Source organism: Phyllobates terribilis, unplaced genomic scaffold (genome assembly GCF_046119375.1).
Source record: "Phyllobates terribilis strain yellow unplaced genomic scaffold, ASM4611937v1 Scaffold_5__5_contigs__length_657084704, whole genome shotgun sequence".
In the NCBI taxonomy this organism is placed as follows: Eukaryota; Metazoa; Chordata; class Amphibia; order Anura; family Dendrobatidae; genus Phyllobates; species Phyllobates terribilis.
In genome coordinates, this window is record NW_027362765.1 from 159,427,471 (window position 1) to 159,446,827 (window position 19,357).

At 46.5% G+C, this 19,357-nt stretch overlaps 1 protein-coding gene across 1 annotated transcript in view; it reads right to left on the reverse strand.

Moving 5' to 3' along the window:
* LOC141271501 (NXPE family member 1-like) overlaps positions 1-19,357 on the reverse strand; it is a 234,785-nt gene that overhangs the window by 52,459 nt on the left and 162,969 nt on the right. The window contains exons 3-4 of the mRNA XM_073681564.1: positions 4,432-4,493; positions 2,547-2,555 (exon numbers count right to left, since the gene is read on the reverse strand). Coding sequence (XP_073537665.1) covers positions 2,547-2,555; positions 4,432-4,493 — 71 coding nt within the window. The remainder of the gene's footprint in view (positions 1-2,546; positions 2,556-4,431; positions 4,494-19,357) is intronic.

The following is a 19,357-nucleotide window of genomic DNA, read 5'->3' on the forward strand; positions in this document are numbered from 1 at the left end:
ATTGCTAAAGCGGAAAAGAAGAGGTCACAAGCTCAATGACCAGTGGGAAAGAGAGCCCTCCACTGTGCTAAACTCCAGATATGACAACAGAAAAACTTGCCTGATTAGTAAGGATGGAGGTAAGACAACCGCAACAGTCTCAAGAGACCACTTGAAAGTGTGCCCAGGTCTACTGAAGACAACGGAGGAAGAAATACCTCCTATAGCACCGGAAGAACCCAAGGAAGATGTGCTTCACACAGTTCTAGTAGATTTCCCTGCGGACTGGCCTCAACTTGATGGAGCAGTTATTATACCAGTAATACACTTCTATCAACCACAAGAAGAACCTGTGAGTGCCCTAGAGGAACCTGCTCAGGAACAGGAAAAGTCCCCAGTCAGAGGAGGATCACCCGTTGAAGCGGAGCCTGAAGACCCAGTGATTAGTGTTGAGCGAGTATGTTCTGTCCGAGTATGCTCGGGCCGAGATCCGAGTATTTATAGCTGCTCGGTGATATTGTTGAATCGCTCCCGTGTGCATGATTTGCAACTGTTTGACAGTTTTATTACATGTGAGGAATGTGTAAGAGATAGACATTCCTCACATGTAATAAAACTGTCAAACAGTTGCAAATCATGCACACGGGATTGATTCAACCATATCACCAAGCAGCTATAAATACTCGGAGCTTGGCCCGAGCATACTCGGCAAAAGGGTTAATAGAACATACTCGCTCAACACTACCAGTGATCAGTGCACTTGCCAGTCCCATAGAGAGATTGAAGCAGTTTTATAATCTAGAAGCACGTACACCTGATAGGTTAGCAGAGAGTGCATGCACAGACACTAGTAACACCCCAGTGCTACGAAGGTCATCACGCAGCACACAAGGCCAAATCCCTGCCAGGTTTAGGAATTAAAATACAAAATGCCTAAAGTGTAAATAGTTAACCAGTTGGGTATTGTCTATTGATTATTGTGTAAACTGAAATTAATGTGTGCCTGTAGTTATCCGTCAGGGTATAAAGACTTGTAGGCTGAGGACTGTGAGCAGCCAAAAACTGTCCTTGTAAATAGTTGCACTCATCAAAAGTGCCCCCCTTGTTTGACCACTGAACAAAAACCCGTTTGGCATGGCTGAAGACATGGTCCAGCACCTGGATCACTTATGCCCTGTAGCCACGCCCAGGGCCTATGTTGAGGGTTTTCGGACGGGTCCCTCATGTTACTCATGTTATACCATCTTCGGTGAAATGGACACCTGGTTACGGGACATACTGTAACTTTATTATTGTCATTGCTATTGTTGTTACCTGTTTTAAACAAAATGCTTCAGTCCAGGAGTACTGAATTGTAATAGGGGGGAATGTGGCACCCTGCTGTTCACAGGTACCACAGGACCCAAAAGGGTGCATGGATGGACTTCTCCACAAGAGGCCCTCACTACATACAAACACCTCCACCCTTCCACCTCATACCACCAGAAGGAGCCCGTTAGGGTTATATATATGGAGGGTGGAGTTAGGCAGTCAGAGAGTCTCAGTCTGAGAGAGAGTGTGCTGCCACTGAGAGCAGTGAAGACGCAGCACATCTACTGCTGCTGTATTGAGGGCCCCGAGTGTGGCTGGAGGCAAGGAGGAGAGGAGAGAGGAGTTGAGGGGGCAGAGGAGCATCATAGGCTCACCCCAAGAAACGAACCGGACACCGAGTCCGCGCCTACAGGGTCCTTTATACCCAGTAGGGATTACCGGCATACCAGGAGGACAAGTCCCTGGTCGACCTGAAGCTAAACCCTTGACAGGACTAGGAACCACGAAGGCCCCAGCGTCCAGGGATAGTGGTTGCCAGAAAAAGGTCCTACTACCAAGCGACAGGTGAAGGAACAACACGACACAGAAGCTAGGCCCAGTTGCAGGCTGGCCAGGAGCTTAGAGAGAGGGAGACACGGACCAGGAGCCCTTATACCCGCTCTGCCTGTGGGGAGCAAGAACATCCCAGCTGCCATCCCATCACCCCTGGAGGTCTGCAGCAGCGCCGGTAACCATTACCGGAAACCACAGGTGGCGTCACGAGACAAACTGTATACTAAAACCCCTTTTTAAAGATAGACGAGCCCGGGAGCCGACTGCCGTGACCTCCTAAACAAGATAAAAGACCCGGGTACCGAGTCCCCTATATTCCCCCTGGATAAACACAAATTCTCGTGATGCTAATTAGTGGACACAACTTGATTTAACATGTCCCTTTTGTCACATTATTTTCAGGGGTGCCATCATTTTCTGTCCAGGCCTATTTCATGAGTTTAATTTTTTTTAAAAATTGGCAGAAGCAGGGTTGAAAAGCAATGTCTGATTTTCATTTGTTCATTTTCATAGATTTTTAATTTATTATTACTTTTTTCAGATTCAAGTTATTTCTGTGACCATTGTGGGTTTTTCTTTCATTAAACAGGGGTACCAACAATTTTGACCACGTGTGTACATGCCTATATAGATGGCTTAGAAGGGAAGATCCTACTAATAAATCCCCTTTAATACTATATTAATGTTGTGAAAGGACATAAAACTAGCAGGTCCTGGGAGAAAACTTAACAACATAGCAAAGTTTAATCTGTTTTGTAGGGAGTAATGCGCTAAAAAATTTTCCAAGCTGAAGACAGGAGTATTCAGCAATTACCGGAAACGTTTAGATGCAGTTATTGCTACAGAACTGGATCACTACAGATGCTAAAAAAAAAGGTTCAAATACTTTTGTAGCTCGCAGACATGTAATATTGGATCATTTTGTTGCAATGCCCATGCGCGGGGCATTGCAGTAGCTTAGGTATCCATGGTTACGGCCACTAACAGCTAACTAACTGTCAATATTTGAGTGGTCGCAACAATGAATACCTAAGCTACTACAATGCCCTGCACATGGGGTAAGTGACAGAGTTCTGAACGTGTACACACTCACACATGGGTAATGGACATCAGGAAGTTCAACCATCGGGAGACACCACACCAAAACCAAACTGGTCCCTGTAGAGATTAGAAAGGCCTTAGCCACAAACTAAAAACACCACCTTGGACCTAACTCCCTAAAAGGGCGTTGAGGGGTTTCTCGTACCTAATGAGGTACTAGAGGTGAGGCCGCATCACACTGCTAATAAAGGGAGAGTAAAGTATGAAGAAAGATAAGAAAATCCAGGGTGACAAACTAAAACACATTCATTTAGGGTAGAGTGACAAAACTATGGAGAACCAAAATAAAAAGAACAAGTAGCCTCCCAGAAGCCTAACAGTGGTAAAAGGAAAAGGTGCTGGGAAGGTAAGCAAAGCAAGCAGACTGATTGCAGGAATACAACTGGAGTTTACCAATAAATGTAAACCCCTTAGCTGAAGGGCTGAAACTCCTGAATAAACATCCACCAAGAGGTATGGCCAGCAAAGAAAAGTGTAATGAAGGGTGAAAATTTAAAACTCCACCTGGAATGTGATTGGTCAAACCCAAAATGGGAAAATGAGAAACACTTGGAGAGGGGAAAACATAGACAACTGAAACCATCATCACTTGGACAGGGAAGAAAGGGCAATAGCTCAACAGACAGGTGAACCTACCATGAAGCAACAGGTTACCGGATCAAATCTTCAAATTGAGGCATGACACATAGGTAATCAGAAGAACTATACTACATTTCTAACTGAAGCTATTTGCTGATATTATTATTATTATTACTTCTAGCACATATTGAGATAGGATCTTGGAGATGGGAATACCCTTTTAAACTTTAAATTATCCCCTCATTTGTGGATAGAAGGGATAAGCAAATCTGCTGAAATCAAACATCAAATGTATTCAATTTCGAGCAAATGTACATTATGTTCTGAGGTTTCTCCAGAATCAAGACTCCAGACCCCAGAGCATAATAAACATATGTAAAATAAATTTAAAAACAATTATATTCACCCGGGCCTCAACTGTCCCATTGCATAGCCCTGTTCTGGTCCAGTCTTCTTCTTCTCTCCAGTCAACAGTGTAGTCTTACTGGGACATCTTCTGCATTTGCTTGTGCCCAGAATCTTTGATTTTTTCTGGTTCTTGGCATCTTTGGCATTTCTTATGCTGACTAGGACCAGTCAGCACAGAGCAGCCAAAGGTGCTGGGTGCCGGAAGATGTTGATGATGGCCCAATGAAGATTGCACGGGTGACCAGTCTAAAGAGAAAAGGTGGGGGTCGCGTGGTTATAATTTTTTTATACTATTTTTCATCACTTTCTTTTGAATTCAGTTACATGGTTCCTAGCCACCAATTTGCTTGATGTACAAAAGTTTGGACTGACAAAGGCATCAAAGGTTCTTTCCCACCTCAAGTACTCAATTCTCCTTCCAATATTCTTCAGATTGTACTAATCTATAAAGTTCAGAGAATGACAAGTAAAATTGTTAAAAAATTGTTTGATTATACTCACTATTGCATTTCAAAACTTCAACACTGTCAATGACCTTTGGAATTTCAATGCCAATGTTGGACCTTTCATTAAATGTGAAAAAAAAAAATGTCAAGGTCTAAAATTGACAGTTTGCAGAAGCAATGCTGCTAAACCGAGTTGTGAACTTCCGTGACATAAACCTATAGGTGTATCTCACTAAATTAGAATATCATCAAAAGTTAATTTATTTCAGTTCTTCAATACAAAAAGTGAAACTCATATATTACATAGAGTCATTACAAACAGAGTGATCTATTTCAAGTGTTTATTTCTGTTAATGTTGATGATTATGGCTTACAGCCAATGAAAACACAAAAGTCATTATCTCAGTAAATTAAAATAATTAACAAAAAACACCTGCTAAGGTTTCCTAAGCAATTAAAAAGCTCCCTTAGTCTGTTTCAGTAGGCTTCACAATCATGGGGAAGATTGCTGACTTGACAGATGTCCAGAAGGCAGTCATTGACACACTGCACAAGGTCCCAGAGTTCCAATTTTCATTTGGAAATCAAGGTCTCAGAGTCTGGAGGAAGAGTGGAGAGGCACACAATCCAAGCTGCTTGAGGTCTAGTGTGAATTTTCCACAATCAGTAATGGCTTGGGGAGCCATGTCATCTGCTGGTGTAGGTCCACTGTGTTTTATCAAGACCAAAGTGAGCGCAGCTGTCTACCAGGAAATGTTATGCTTCCCTCTGCTGAAAAGCTTTTTGGAGATGTAAATTTCATTCTCCAGCAGGACTTGGCACCTGTCCACACTGCCAAAAGTACCAATACCTGGTTTAAAAACAACAGTATCACTGTGCTTGATTGGCCAGCAAACTCACCTAACCTTAACTCCATAGAGAATCTATGGGGTATTGTCAAGAGGAAGATGAGAGACACCAGACCCAACAATGCAGACGAGCTGAAGGCTGCTATCTAAGCAACCTGGGCTTCCATAACACCTCAGCAGTGCCACAGGCTGATTGCCTCCATGCCACGCCGCATTGATGCAGTAATTGATGCAAAAGGAGCCCTGACCAAGTATTGAGTGCATTTACTGAACATACATTTCAGTAGGCCAACACTTTGGATTTTAAAAACATTTTTCAAACTGTTGTTATAAAGTATTCTAATTTACTGAGATAATGACTTTTGTGTTTTCATTGGCTGTAAGCCATGATTATCAACATTAACAGAAATAAACACTTGAAATAGATCACTCTGTTTGTAATGACTCTATATAATATATGAGGTTCACGTTTTGTATTGAAGAACTGAAATAAATTAACTTTTTGATGATATTCTAATTTAGTGAGATACACCTGTATATTCAATGTGTTTTAAAGCAGTGATTTAAGGCAACTACCGGTATTTTTCCCGCACTTTCATATGATCTAAACCATTTGAAAAACACTAGAATATTTTTAACACAGAACAATGGATTACATTACAGTGTAGACAACATGTAAAATGTAGATAATCTACATAATCTACAGTATAAAGGAACCGGAGTTAAAGTGTTTGATTCAGCTGCAGCACCACCACAGTGGTAAAATGTAAGAATATTGATTTCAATGGAAATTGTTTAAAATTGCCCAGATAATCTATGGATATTCTGGGTCTTCCAGAGTGGAAAATGCTCTTTAAAGGTTCTCTCCTATCTGCCTCGTAGATGGAGGTCCTGCATAAGGCACAACTTTGTATTATTTTCAAATGCATTTTTGGATATCAGAAAATTGATTTACTAACCGGGACATCCTGTAGGATTCCATTGTATATCATCTTTGATTTTTAGTAGTGTGATATGCAACATACATAAACTCTATTTATGCATAATGACCAAGTAGATAACATTAAGTTTTAGGTAAAGAAATCCATATAATTGTACTGATATAAACTCTGCGCAACTAGTATCTATAATATAACCAGGAATGTGTCCTTCTGTCCGAAGCCTCGATTGACTGCGCAAGCGCAATGCGCCTGCGCAGTCTGGCCAGAGACAAAAGAAAACACCCCGGACAGAGATGAGGAGTGAGGCGCCTGAGATCGTGGTATGCATAAGCATTGAACACTTACAGCGATCTCTTGCGCCATAAGCACATACTTGCCGGGAGGTGTGGTGCGCCAGTTCAGGCTGGGGGCCGGGGGAGGAGTGTGGCATCGAAATCAGCACCTGCGCATAGCGCGATATCTGGCGCCATTTTAGTGAAGACACATTTGCAGTGTGTCTTCAACAAAACATTACCAGACAATGCAGTATGCGCATGCGCGTACCCTGGAGCCATTTTGTTGAAGACACTCTGCAAATGTGTCTTCACTAAAATGGCGCCGGATATTGTGCTTTGAAAGCGCTGATTCCGGCCCCATCTTAGTAAAAGCGACGTGCTTCAGGCGAGCAATAGAAGAGTGAGTAAGAGGGTTTTTTTTATTTAATTGATGGATTTGGGTTTATATACCAGGATGAGGGAGCACATAATAGGATGGGAGAGCAGGATTGGGGAGCATATACCAGGATGGGGGGACCAGGATGGGGAAGCATAAACCAGGATGGGGGACCAGGATGAGGGTGTAAATACCAGGATAGGGGACCAGGATGGGGCGCAAATACCAGGGATGGGGAGCACGTAACAGGATCTGGGATCATATACCAGGATGAAGAAGCAGGATGGGGGAGCATATACCAGGATGGGGGCACAAATACCAGGATGGGGGACCAGGATGGGGGCACAAATACCAGGATGGGGAACCAGGATGGGAATGCAAATACCAGGATAGGGGACCAGGATGGGGGAGCATATAGCAGGATGGGGGTACAAATACCAGGATGGGGGAGTATATATCAGGATGGGGAGCATATACCAGTATAGGGGACCAGGATGGGGAGCATATACCCGGATGGGGGAGCATATACCCAGATGGGGGCACAAATACCAGCATGGGGGAACATATACCAGGATGGGGGAAAATATACCAGGATGGGGGCAAAAATACCAGGATGGGGGAGCAAGATGGGGATGTATGGACCAGGATGGGGGTGTAAATACCAGTATGGAGGAGCATGGACCAGGATGGGGGAGTATGGACCAGGATGGGGGAGCATATACAACGATGGTGGACCAGGATGGGGAAGCACATAACCGGATGGGGGACCAGGATGGAGGCACAAATGCATGGATGGGGGAACAGGATGGGGGAGCAAATACCAGGAAGGGGGACCAGGATAGGGGAGTATATACCAGGATGGGGGAGTATATATTAGGATGGGGGACTAGGATGGGGGACCAGGTGGAGAAGCATACACCAGGGTGGGGGACCAGGATTGGGGAGCATATACCAGGAATGGGGGAGCCCATGATGGGAGTGCAAATACCAGGATAGGGGAGCATATACTAGGATGGGAGACTAGGATGGGGGAGCATATACCAGGGATGAGGTCCAGGATTAGGGAGCATATACCAGGAATGGGGAGCCCAGGATGGGGGAGCAGGATGGATGAGCAAATACCAGGATGGGGAAGCATGGACTAAGATTGGAGACCAGGGTGGGTGAGCATATACCAGGATGGGGGCACAAATACCAGGATGGGGGAGCATATACCTGCATAGGGGACCATGATGGGGGAGCATATGCCAGGATGGGGGAACAAATACCAGGATGGGGGACCAGGACAGAGGAGCATGTACCAGGATGGAGAACCAGGATGAGGGAGCACATAAGAGGATGGGAGACCAGGATGAAGGAGCATATACCAGGATGGGGGAGCATATACCAGGATGGGCGAGCATGGACCAGGATGGGGGAGCATATACCAGGATAGGGGACCATATATCAATAAAAATGCTCACCACCCGGGCATAGAATGGGTTCAATATCTAGTTTTCAATAGTCCTCTGACCTGGATAAGATTTATTGATATCGATCGATTAGCTATAAATAGAGATAAGCGAACCTTTCAATTCATCGAACAGTTCGTCAAACATATCTGAACCCTATTGAATTCAACGGGAGGCAAAACCAAATGCAAAGACAACATTCAAAGGGGAGACTGCAAAAAGGGTCTAGCCTATTTTTGCTCTCACTTGAGAGCTTGAAGAAGGTGAGTCATAATGCTCCTTTCATGTGGTGTTGGTGCAGTATGTCGGCCATTGTTGCTGTGGTTTTGTGCTTGGCCACCCGCCCTGCTGGTGCATTGCCGCTGTGGTGGTGGTTGGCGCACGGCTCCGCTCCCGTTCAGGTAGGAAATGTTAGGACCCACTACGAGGTTTGCCGTGTCATGGCAGTAGGCTTCATACAGTCTGATCAGAATGTTAAACTAAGAACCTCATGTTCAGTTATATATATTTTTGCCGAGAGGCATTAGATCAAATGTATGATTTTTTGGAGGTGCCGTCCATGCTCCTTTTTTTGCATTGCATATTCTTTCCCCTTTCTTGGACCAGCACTCCTCCCTTTTGGCACAGGCGATTTTAATTAGCAGGAGACTGCAAAAAGGGTCTAGCCTATTTTTTCTCTCACTTGAGAGCTTGAGGAAGGTGAGTCACAATGCTCCTTTCATGTGGTGTTGGTGCAGTGTGTTGGCCATTGTTACTGTGCTTTTGTGCTTGTGGGGTTCAGTTCATGTTCAGTTGTATATATTTTTGCCGAGGGGAATTAGATCAAATGTATGATTTTTTGGAGGTGCAGTCCATGCTCCTTTTTTTACATTCAAAATAGCTGTCAAAACAGCTCAAATTAGGGGCAGACACCAGGAAAAGTGGCATCAATTGGCCCAGAGTACAACTAATATAATTATTATTATTTATTATTATAGCACCATTTATTAAATGGTGCTTTACATGTGAAAAGGGTATACTTAGCAACCAACAAGTACAATAATCTTGAACAAAAAAAGTCACTGACTGGTACAGGAGGACAAAGGACCCTGCCCGCAAGGGCTCACAATCTACAAGGAATGGGTGTGGATACAGTAGGAGAGGGTAGAGCTGGTTGTGCAGTGGTATGGTGGTGCGAGGATTACTGCAGGTTGTATGGTTGTCGAAAGAGGTAGGTCTTCAGGTTCATTTTGAATGTTTCCACGGTAGGCGAGAGTCTAATATGTAGGGGTAGAGAGTAGTGATGGGTGAGCACTAAAATGCTCGGGTGCCCGATGCTCAGGTCGAGCAAATTGGAATGCTTGGGTCCTCGAGCCGAGCAGCGAGCCCAATGTAAATCTATAGGAATCTCAAGCATTTTTCAGGCGGCTCCCCCCGGCGGTCTGCAGAGGGCCTAAAAATTGCTTAAATCAATGGGAACAGTGCTCAAATTACATGGGATCAATGGGAACAGTATTGGGAAGACACCTGGAAGCATTTCTGACTCCCAGGTCACTGCTGTGAACAACGTTGTCAGATGTATTACACCACTTTTACTAACTCACAATAAAACATACAAAAACAAAACCAAAATGGATTTTCCTGGGAAATATGATAAGGAACATCCTTTCCAGGGTAATGACTTGTATATAAGGCAAAATAAATAACCAAAACCAAGAATACTCCTCCACACCTTGGGCTATGTTCACATGTAGCGTTTTCGATGCGTTTTTGCACTTTTGCATTGCTTTCAACTGTGACAAATACATTCACCAGGAGATGTCATTTTAACATTTTATTACGTTATCTGGCCATGTGGTGTGTGAGACATGATCAGACACATCCTGTTTCATTCCTGAAGGAGGGACTCTGAAAGTCACAAAGCCTATTTTTACAGGGCCATCAGGCGGCCTTTACTATTCTTAAAGGGCAGCAGTTGGCCATCACTATTGTTAGAGAGTCATCAGCTGGTTATGCTTTGTTGTTCCCATTACTAAAGAGTGAGTCTACTACAGTATACTGTTATTGTATATGCAGTGAGTGGCAGGGCTGCCCAAAATTTAGACGCACCCCAATACCCCTTTGAAGAGACTTAGAGGAGGGCCTCCTGAAAACAATGTTCCCATTATTAGGAAGTGGGTCTCCCATACTGTTTGCCTATGCAGTGAATGCAAGGGCTGCCCAAAATTTGGACCTACTCCAATGCCCCTTGGAAGAGATGTAGAGGAGGACCGCCTGAAAAAAAATGTTCCCATTGTTAGGAAGTGGGTCTCCCATTGTGTTTGCCTATGCAGTGAATGCAAGGGTTGCCAAAAATTCGGAGGAACTCGAATGTCCCTTGGAAGAGACGTGCAGGTCAGAGGGCCTCCTGAAAACAATGTTCCCATTATTAGGAAGTGGGTCTCTCATAGTGTTGGCCTATGCAGTGAATCCAAGGGCTGCAAAAAATTGGGAGGCACTCCAATGACCCTTGGAAGAGACATGGAGGAGGGCCTCATAAAAAAATTTTTCCCTTTAGAAAGGAGCGGGTCTCCTGTACTTGTAATGCCCATGCACTAAGTGTATGGGCTGACAAACATTTACTCCTGGGGGGTATACATGAGTATACTGCATAATTATTTTTTTTACGGGCATCATAAACACCCTTTAAATAAATTATGTGGGTGTTGCATCACGGACAACGGTCACCCTGGTGATATTGTGATGGAGGATGAGGAGAAGGAGGAGGACAAGAGCAAATAGCCCAAATCAGGAAGCATACACCTATGTGTGGGTGTGAAAAGGTGCATGGGAATACACCTCCCAAAAAAAAAGACACTGGATTTGAGTTTTTGTTATGCTGCTATCATTCAGTGGTGTTGAGAAGTCTGGCCCAATCCAGTCCTTGTTCATTTTTATAAGAGTCAGCCTGTCAGCATTTTCAGTTGACAGGATGCGTTTATCAGTTATAATTTCACTAAAAACCCGCTTTGATAAAACGCTAGCGGCAGGGCAGGCTAGGACCTCAAAGGAGTAGAGAGCCAGTTCATTCCACGTATCCAGCTTAGATACCCAATAATTATAAGGCACAGAGGAATCATGGAGGACGTTGGTACGGTCGGCAAGGTACTCCCTCAGCATCTTCCCAAACTTTGCTCTCCTTGTAAGAGTACCCCACATCTCAGGGCCTGTGTGATGGGAGGGGCTGAGAAAATTTTCCCATAACTTTGACAGTGTTCCCCTGCCTCTGCTGGATTGGAGCTGTGTCTCTCTCGCCTGTAGTACTTGATTGTCCAACTGTGACCTCTGCCGCCAGTGTTTTCAGATGGGAATTTTTTTAATAGTTTCGGAACAAGGGCCTTCTGGTACAGCCTCATTTTTGTAGACCTGTCCGCCTCAGAAATAAGAGATATAAAGTTCTCCTTGTAGCGCGGGTCTAGAAGTGTCACCAACCAGTAATGACTGTCACCCAAAATTTTTCGAACACGAGGGTCATGGGAAAGGCAGCGTAACATAAGCTCAGACATGCGTGCCAGACTGCTAAAAGGCAAGACTTCCGTGTCTTCACCAAGAGGATGACTGACCATGCTCTCCTCCTCCTCCTCCTCCTCCTCCTCTCTGTCCTCAGGCCATCAATGCTGAACGGTATGACAATTGTGCAGGTAGTACCGTCTATAGTGCATGAAACTAGCTCCTGTTCTTCTTCCTCCTCCTCCTCTTCCTCATTGTCACCCAATTCACGTTGGGATAAGATGAGGCTGGGCTGTGTGTAATCACCCTGTATGGTTCCTTGCTCCATCTCATCGTGCTCCATCTGCAATGCATCCTCTTTGATTGTGAGCAGAGAGCCTTTCAGAAGACAGAGAAGCGGGATGGTGACGCTAATTATGGTGTCATCGCCGCTCACCATCTTGGTGGGGTCCTCAAAGTTTTGGAGAATGGTACATAAGTCTGACATCCATGTCCACTCCTGAGGTCTTTTGTGTGGAGTCTGAACTGAATACCGACGGGCTTGTTGATGCTGGTACTCAACAACTGCCCTCTTCTGCTCACAAATCCTTCCCAACATCTGAAGTGTAGAGTTCCAACACGTGGGGACATTACACACTAGTGTATGAGCCAGAAGCTGCAAACGCTGCTGAAACACGGCAAGGGCAGCGGAAGCTGTAGCTGACTTTCTAAAATGGGCACACAGGCGGCATACTTTAACAAGCAGATCCGGCAGCTCCGGGTAGGATTTGAGAAACCTCTGAACCACGAGGTTAAGCACATGGGCCAGGCATGGTACGTGTGTGGGCTCGCCTCGCCTCAGAGCCGCCACCAGGTTCCGGCCATTGTCACACACGACCATGCCTGGCTGTAGGTTCAGCAGTGTGAGCCACAGATCTGCCTGCTCTTTCAGAGCTGTTTGTCAACTAAGCATATTAGCTTCAGAACAGCCTGTTGCCGCTTGTCCGAGGCAGTGCTGCAGTGCTTCCAGCTTGTGACTGATGTGGTCATTTTGGAGATGGAGGCTGAAGAGGAGGAGGATTATGAGGTGCAGAAGCTATAGACTGTGGGGGCAACCCTGATTGACCTAGGGCCCTCAATCCTTGGCGGACGTGTTCCGTCCCAAGGTCCGACTGGGTCCCGGATTTCACTATGTTAACCCAGTGTGCCGTCAGCGAGATGTATTGTCCCTGCCCACAAGCACTTGTCCTTGTGGTTAGGTGGACTTTCTTGGTAACTGCGTTCTTGAGGGCGCGGCTAATGTTTTGAGACATGTGTATGTGTAATGCAGGGACATCAAATCGGGAGAAATAGTGGCGCCTGGGGACCAGGGACCGAGTACTGAGGGATGGTCGCCGCCATCAGGTTGCAGAATGCTTCTGTCTCCACTAGCCTAAAATGCAATATTTTGAGCGCAATCAGTCACAAAATCTGGGAATTTAGTAGTGTGGCCTGTGGGGCGTCGGCTGTGTATTTGCGCTTGCGTTCCAAGGACTGGGGTATGGACAACTGAACGCTGCGCTAGGACAAGGATGTGGACGTGCTTCCTGATGCTGCTTCTTGACAGTGTGAAATGACAGGTGCAGGGCAGGAGGCATTTTCGCATACACATGGAGAGGGGATTGGCTTGCATGCACAACAGCGGAAAAAGCAGTGGTGCCACCCGCAGACACTGTTCCTGGGGTTCGGCCCACAAAGTCTGGTGCTTTGCTGCCATGTGCCTGATCATGCTGGTGGTTGTCAGACTGGCAGTTTTGCCACCCCTGCTGATACTGGCCTGGTAGGTGGTGCAAATGACCTTTTTGGGGTTATTGGTAGAATCTTTAAAAAACAACCAGACTTGGGAAGACCTAACAGTTGTACTGCCAACTTCCTTCGTGTTGGTGTTACGGGGAACGGTTGCCTACCTTCTGCCTATGGCCACCACACTGCTTCTTCCTGCCTGTTGGGGTGCTCTGCCTCCCTCCCCCTGTGTGCTGCTATCCTCGCTCTGCATGTCCTCCTGCCAGGTTTGGTCAATTACTACATCATCCACCGCATCGTGTTCCACTTCTGCACCCTGGTCCTTCTCCTGACTTTCCGGCAATTGTGTCTTATCATTGTCTACCTCTTGTGACACTTTCCAACCGTCGCCTTCGTGTGACCGTGGCTGCTCAAATATTTGGGCATCGCTACATGCGATCTCCTCTTGCCCCGCTTCAAGTGGACTGGGATAGAGGCTCGAATCTATAAATGGAAAAGTGAACAGCTCTTCGGAGTGTCCAAGTGTGGGATCAGTTGTCTCCGGGCACTTGGCATGGTGGGAGGAAGAAGGATCAGGGTGAGGAATATGCAGTCCAGACTCACAGCTACTGAAACTTAACCGTGTAGAAGACAGGGTGGTGGTGACGGCAAAGTGACTGGAAGCATTATCCACTATCCAACCAACAACCTTTTGACATTTCTCTGGGTTCAATAGTGGTATGCTGCGGTCCCTTAGGAATTGGGACAGGAAGGTGGGGCGAGAAGATGTGGAATGTTTGTTGTGGCACAATTTAAGCTTGCCCATGGCCTCGGCCTCTGCCTGCACCATCACCATCACGTCTAGTTCCAAGTCCCTTGCCACGTGCCTTGCCCATTTTAAATGGAGGACAATATCTTCTACACTCACTACAAATGGCTGAATTTGGAGCGAACTTATATGTGATTCGTGTAATGGAGAAAACACAGTTTTAAATATCTGGCCTGTAGGTAACTATTGTGAACAGCAAACTGGTGTCAATAGCTTCAATGACACACTGAAACAAATTTTTAATGAAGGCCTAAAATGACAGTCTTTTTTCTGAAAACGTATATGTGATCCATGTGACAGAGAAAACACAGTTTTAAATAGCTGGCCTGTAGGTAACTATTTTGAACAGCAAACTGGTGTCAAAAACTTCACTTACAAACTGAAACAAATTTTTAATGGAGGCCAGAAATGGCAGTTTTTTCTGAAAACGTATATGTGATTCGTGTGACAGAGAAAACACAGTTTTAAATAGCTGGATTTTTAGCGCTTTAATATGGACCTGGCTGTATTCTGCACTGCCAACAAGCAAATGGCACAGAAAAATGGTGTTCTCTGGATTGCTTATTAAGCAAATAATGAGGATTAAGATCCAAAAAAAAATTATTCCTGGCCTCTGCGACCTGGGCCTATGTCTAGAAATGTCTAACAGCAGCAGACAGAACTGGACTGCAGCCTCTTGTGCTATATGCACTGCAATCTGCTATATACACTGCCTGCTGTAGCGTCGGCGTCTCTGCCTCCTGCTGGGCAGAGAAGCCTATCCCCTCACCGCCGAGGTCCCGGTCGGGCGTCCTCCAGCTCCCCCCCGCGTCCGTATGGGGTGCGCGCACCGCGCGCGGTTCCCCGGGTACTACACTTAGGATGCGCGTGCGTGCCCTCCCTCCCTCTCAAAGGGGCCGCACACGCCATCCTAAAGAGTCCCCGGCCAATGGCCGGAGGACTGCCCTCATATAAGGCACCTTCTCCAAAATGGAGGTGCCTGTACAAGATTGTTGTTTGTGTGCTAACACTCTCCTCAGTCCTCAGGTTCCAGTACCCGCCAGCTTGTCTAGCAGCTGTGCCTGCCTGTCTATTAGCTGTGCTCACCTGCCTGTTTATAAGCCGTGCCTGCCTGCCTGTCTATCAGCCGTGCTTGCCTGCCTGTCTATCAGCCCTGCCAGCCTGCCTGTCTATAAGCAGTGCCCGCCAGCCTGTCTGTCAGTCATGCCCGCCAGCCTGTCTGTCAGCCATGCCCGCCTGCTTGTCTACCCGCATCACCTGCCTGTCTACCAGCCATGCTCATCTGCTGTGCCTGTCGGCTTCGGCCATCAGTCCCATGGGAGTCGACTGCTCTCACACAAGGTCGGTCCCAGAGTGGCACCTGGTTCACCTTCCCAGTCCCTCCTTGGTTCACGGAGTCGACTAAGCTGCCTTGTGGCCAGGGTTGGTGAGGGTAGGCACTTAGTTACGCCCTTCTGCTCCCTCCTTGTATCACAGCACAGAGGTTCCACCACCCGGATCCTTAACACCTGGCTGATATCTCTGCAGATGGATTAGTCCTCAGAAGGACTGTTTGTTGAGATGGAGTTGTGTAATATGCTTCTGTTCTACCTACACTACCTAATAAACAAGCGAATCTCTCCCTAACTCAGCAGCAGCTCTCCCTACACTGTCTGATTGCAGAGTAGACTGACGAGCATGGCGACGACAGGTCTGATATAGACCTGATGATGCTGTGCAGCCAGCCAATCACTGTAATGCCACAACCAACATGGCTGCGGCATTACAGTGAGTGTCAGGCAATCCCTGCATGTTCATTGGCTCTGCAAAGAGCGCCAAACATGCAGGGAGGGGACCCAAGCATCCGCCTGAGCATCTCGCAAGTACTCAGCGAGCTCCGAGCATCTTGAGTACTGAGATGCTCTGGCGAGTACCGAGTACTTGTGAGTATGCTCACTCATCACTGCTCATCACCAGACCTTATCCTCTGGGGGTGGGCATGGATGGGTTGGAGAGAGAAATAAATACACACCAGAACATGGAGAACTAAACTAATAGAAAACAGGGGTTGGAGAACTAAACTAATAAGACAACAGGGGTTGGAAAACTAACCTACTAAACAGCTAGGGTTGGAGAACTAAACCACTACACACCAAGGTGTCACTAGACAGCAACTGTTGGAATCCCCAAGACTTGCGGGGCAAACCTCTGTATTTCTAACATTTCCTCCGTGCTTCTGCATCCTCCACCTCCTATAGGGCCTCCACCTGCACCCTCAACCTCTGCCTTACTGAGACACAAGTTCAAACAGTGCAGAGAGAATCCCCCCCCACTTCTGTACTGCGCAGTTAGGTCTCACCGCAATCAGGCAGTGTTAAAATTAATATGCCTTGGAGATCGCAGTCATACAGCTGAAGAGTTGTGGACAGCTCTACAGGCCGAGTTTGAGCAATGGCTATTTCCACTGAACCTGGAGCAAGGGAAGGCTATGTGCGATAACAGTGCAAACCTGGTTTTACACTGGGGCAACCTCAGACACGTGCCTTGCATGGCTCACATCCTCAACCTGATGGTACAGCAATTTCTCCGCCACCATCTCAGCCTGGATGCGCTGTTGCAGAAACCACGGTCTCTGCGTGCTCACTTAAAACTATAAAAATGAGCAGGATCTTTAGTATAAAAGCCAGACTACTAGACAACGAGAAAACTCCTTCATGATGATAGAGGCCACCATCTCCTTAGCTTGCTGGTGCTTTTCTGTGGGAATGAGCTTGTCTCCAACCAGCCAGGAATATTCGGTTAATGGCATGCCACGGTTTGGTATTAGCACCCAGTACCAGAAGCAAAGCCATCCACAATTTCTGGAATTTTATTTTGTAGACTGGCTGAGCAAACATTAGTTTTCTCACAAAGAAGCTGAAGACCCTGAGTGGCAGTAGTTACAAGTTTCTCCAGTATGACCTGTTTGTTATTGTTAGATATCAGAGGGAGAACATAACTGGGCTTTGCCAAGGTGCCATATTGCATCTTAAGTCTTATAGACCCTGCACTTGCGACCTTACATTCTACAGGATGGTGGGGAAGGAGACAGTAGGTCATGGAGTTGCATTAGCTCCAGTGGTGTTGAGGTGAGGTGGCAGCGAGGCAATGGCAGGCTGTAGGCTGTCTTGAAGAGATGGGTTTTCAGGTTGTATCTGAAGGATCCGAATGTGGTGGCTAACCGGACATGTTGAGGCACAGAATTCCAGAAGATGGAGGATCTTTAGTAGAAGTATTGGAGGTGATTGGCTGAGGAATAAATAAGTGTGGAAAGAAGGAGGTCTTGGGAGGACTGGAGATTACATAAGGGAATATATCGGGAGATTAGTTAAGAGATGTACGAAGAAGAAAGGTTATGGATGGCTTTGTACGTCAGTGTTTGTCGTTTGAACTGGATACGCTGGGCAATTGGGAGCCAGTGAAGGGATCTTATAGATTGCAATCTTATGGATTGGTGGAGCCAGTCTGGAGCAAAAATGCAGCCATAGAGTGCCCTGGAAACTTCCCACACACTTGTCTTAGTCAGGGATGCTTCTCAGCAGGGTTGGACGAGCCCACCAGAGAATCGTCCAGTGGGCCATGGCTTCTCCATCAGGAGAGTTCATAGCGCAAACCTTTCAGGTTGTGATGATGATGAGGCCATCCACCTCCTTAGTTTTCTCTTACTTGAAATGCAAGTGCAAATATGCAGCCAGCCATCCACCCACAGGTCGCAATAAACTACCACATGTCTGGACAGCCGCTTGCACTTGAAATGTTGCCTTTTAGCCTCATGGAGGTGGAAGCTTTTCACAACCTCATGCCAGCAGCGGCCGGGTCTCCATACTCGGTCCTCAGCCGCCACTATTTCTCCTGGTGTCGTCCCCACCTTCCACAAGCACAGGTCCCAGGACAGTACCCGTGACCTCCCCAGTGCACTTACTGGGAAGGACCGCCTAACCACAAACACGTGGACAAGTGAATGTGGCCAGGGATGGTACGGAGCCAGTCAACAGTAAAAAAAACAGCCATATAGCGTCCAAGAACCTTCCCACATACTTTTCTTAGCCACGGATGCTTCTCGGCAGGGTTGGATGGACCCACCAGAGAACCGGAGAATCCTATGGTTGACCCTGGCTTCTCCTTCAGGAGAGTTCATAGCACAAACCTTGCAGCTGCTATGGGGCTCTTTAGTGAGGGAGAAAGGTGAGCCCTAAGAATCAAATCCTCTGGTGGGCCCAATGGTCTTCAGTCTGACACTGCTTCTCAGTGATAGTTGCATTCCACCACAGCCATATTCTTTAGCTCGGTGAAAGGACTGGCATGAAGGGAAACTGTATCTACTCCAGCTGTCATTTCTCCCAGGAAGTCCTCTAATGCAGCTTGTTGCGTAAGCAATGGCAGCCCATCCAACATCAGCTCACAATTCTTGGTGGTGTTAGTCACAGACAAAGATCTTTCTTTAAGCCTTGAATTTAATCACTACAGAGTTGGACAATGGCCTGATTTGCAATGTGTTTTGAGAAATAACGTGCATAAGCAAAGCCATGATTTAGGCCACTGAAAGTCATTAAGCAAAACTTATACAGCTTTCCCACAGACTGAACTAGGGGTATCAAGACTTCCAAGACAGCCAAGACTTCCCTGTCCTCCCCAAGAGGATGACTATCCATGTTCTCCTCCTCCTCATTATCATCCAATCTGCATTGAGATGAGATGAGGCTAGGTTGCATAGTTCCTTCCTCCGCCTGCAATGCCTCTTCTTTAACTGTTAGCACCAAGAGTTTCAGTAGCCAGAGAAGTTGATGGTGATGCTAATTATGATGTCATCACCGCTCACCATCTTGGTGGAGTCCTCAAAGTTTTGGAGGACGGCACAGATGTCAGACATCCATGCCCACTCATCAGTTCTTATGTGCGGAGGCTGACCTGAATGCCGATGGGCGTGTTGAAGCTGGTACTCAACAACTGCCTTCTGCTGCTCACAAATCCTTCCCAACATCTGCAACGTTGATTTCAGACGTGTGGTGACATCGCACAACAGTTGGTTAGCTGG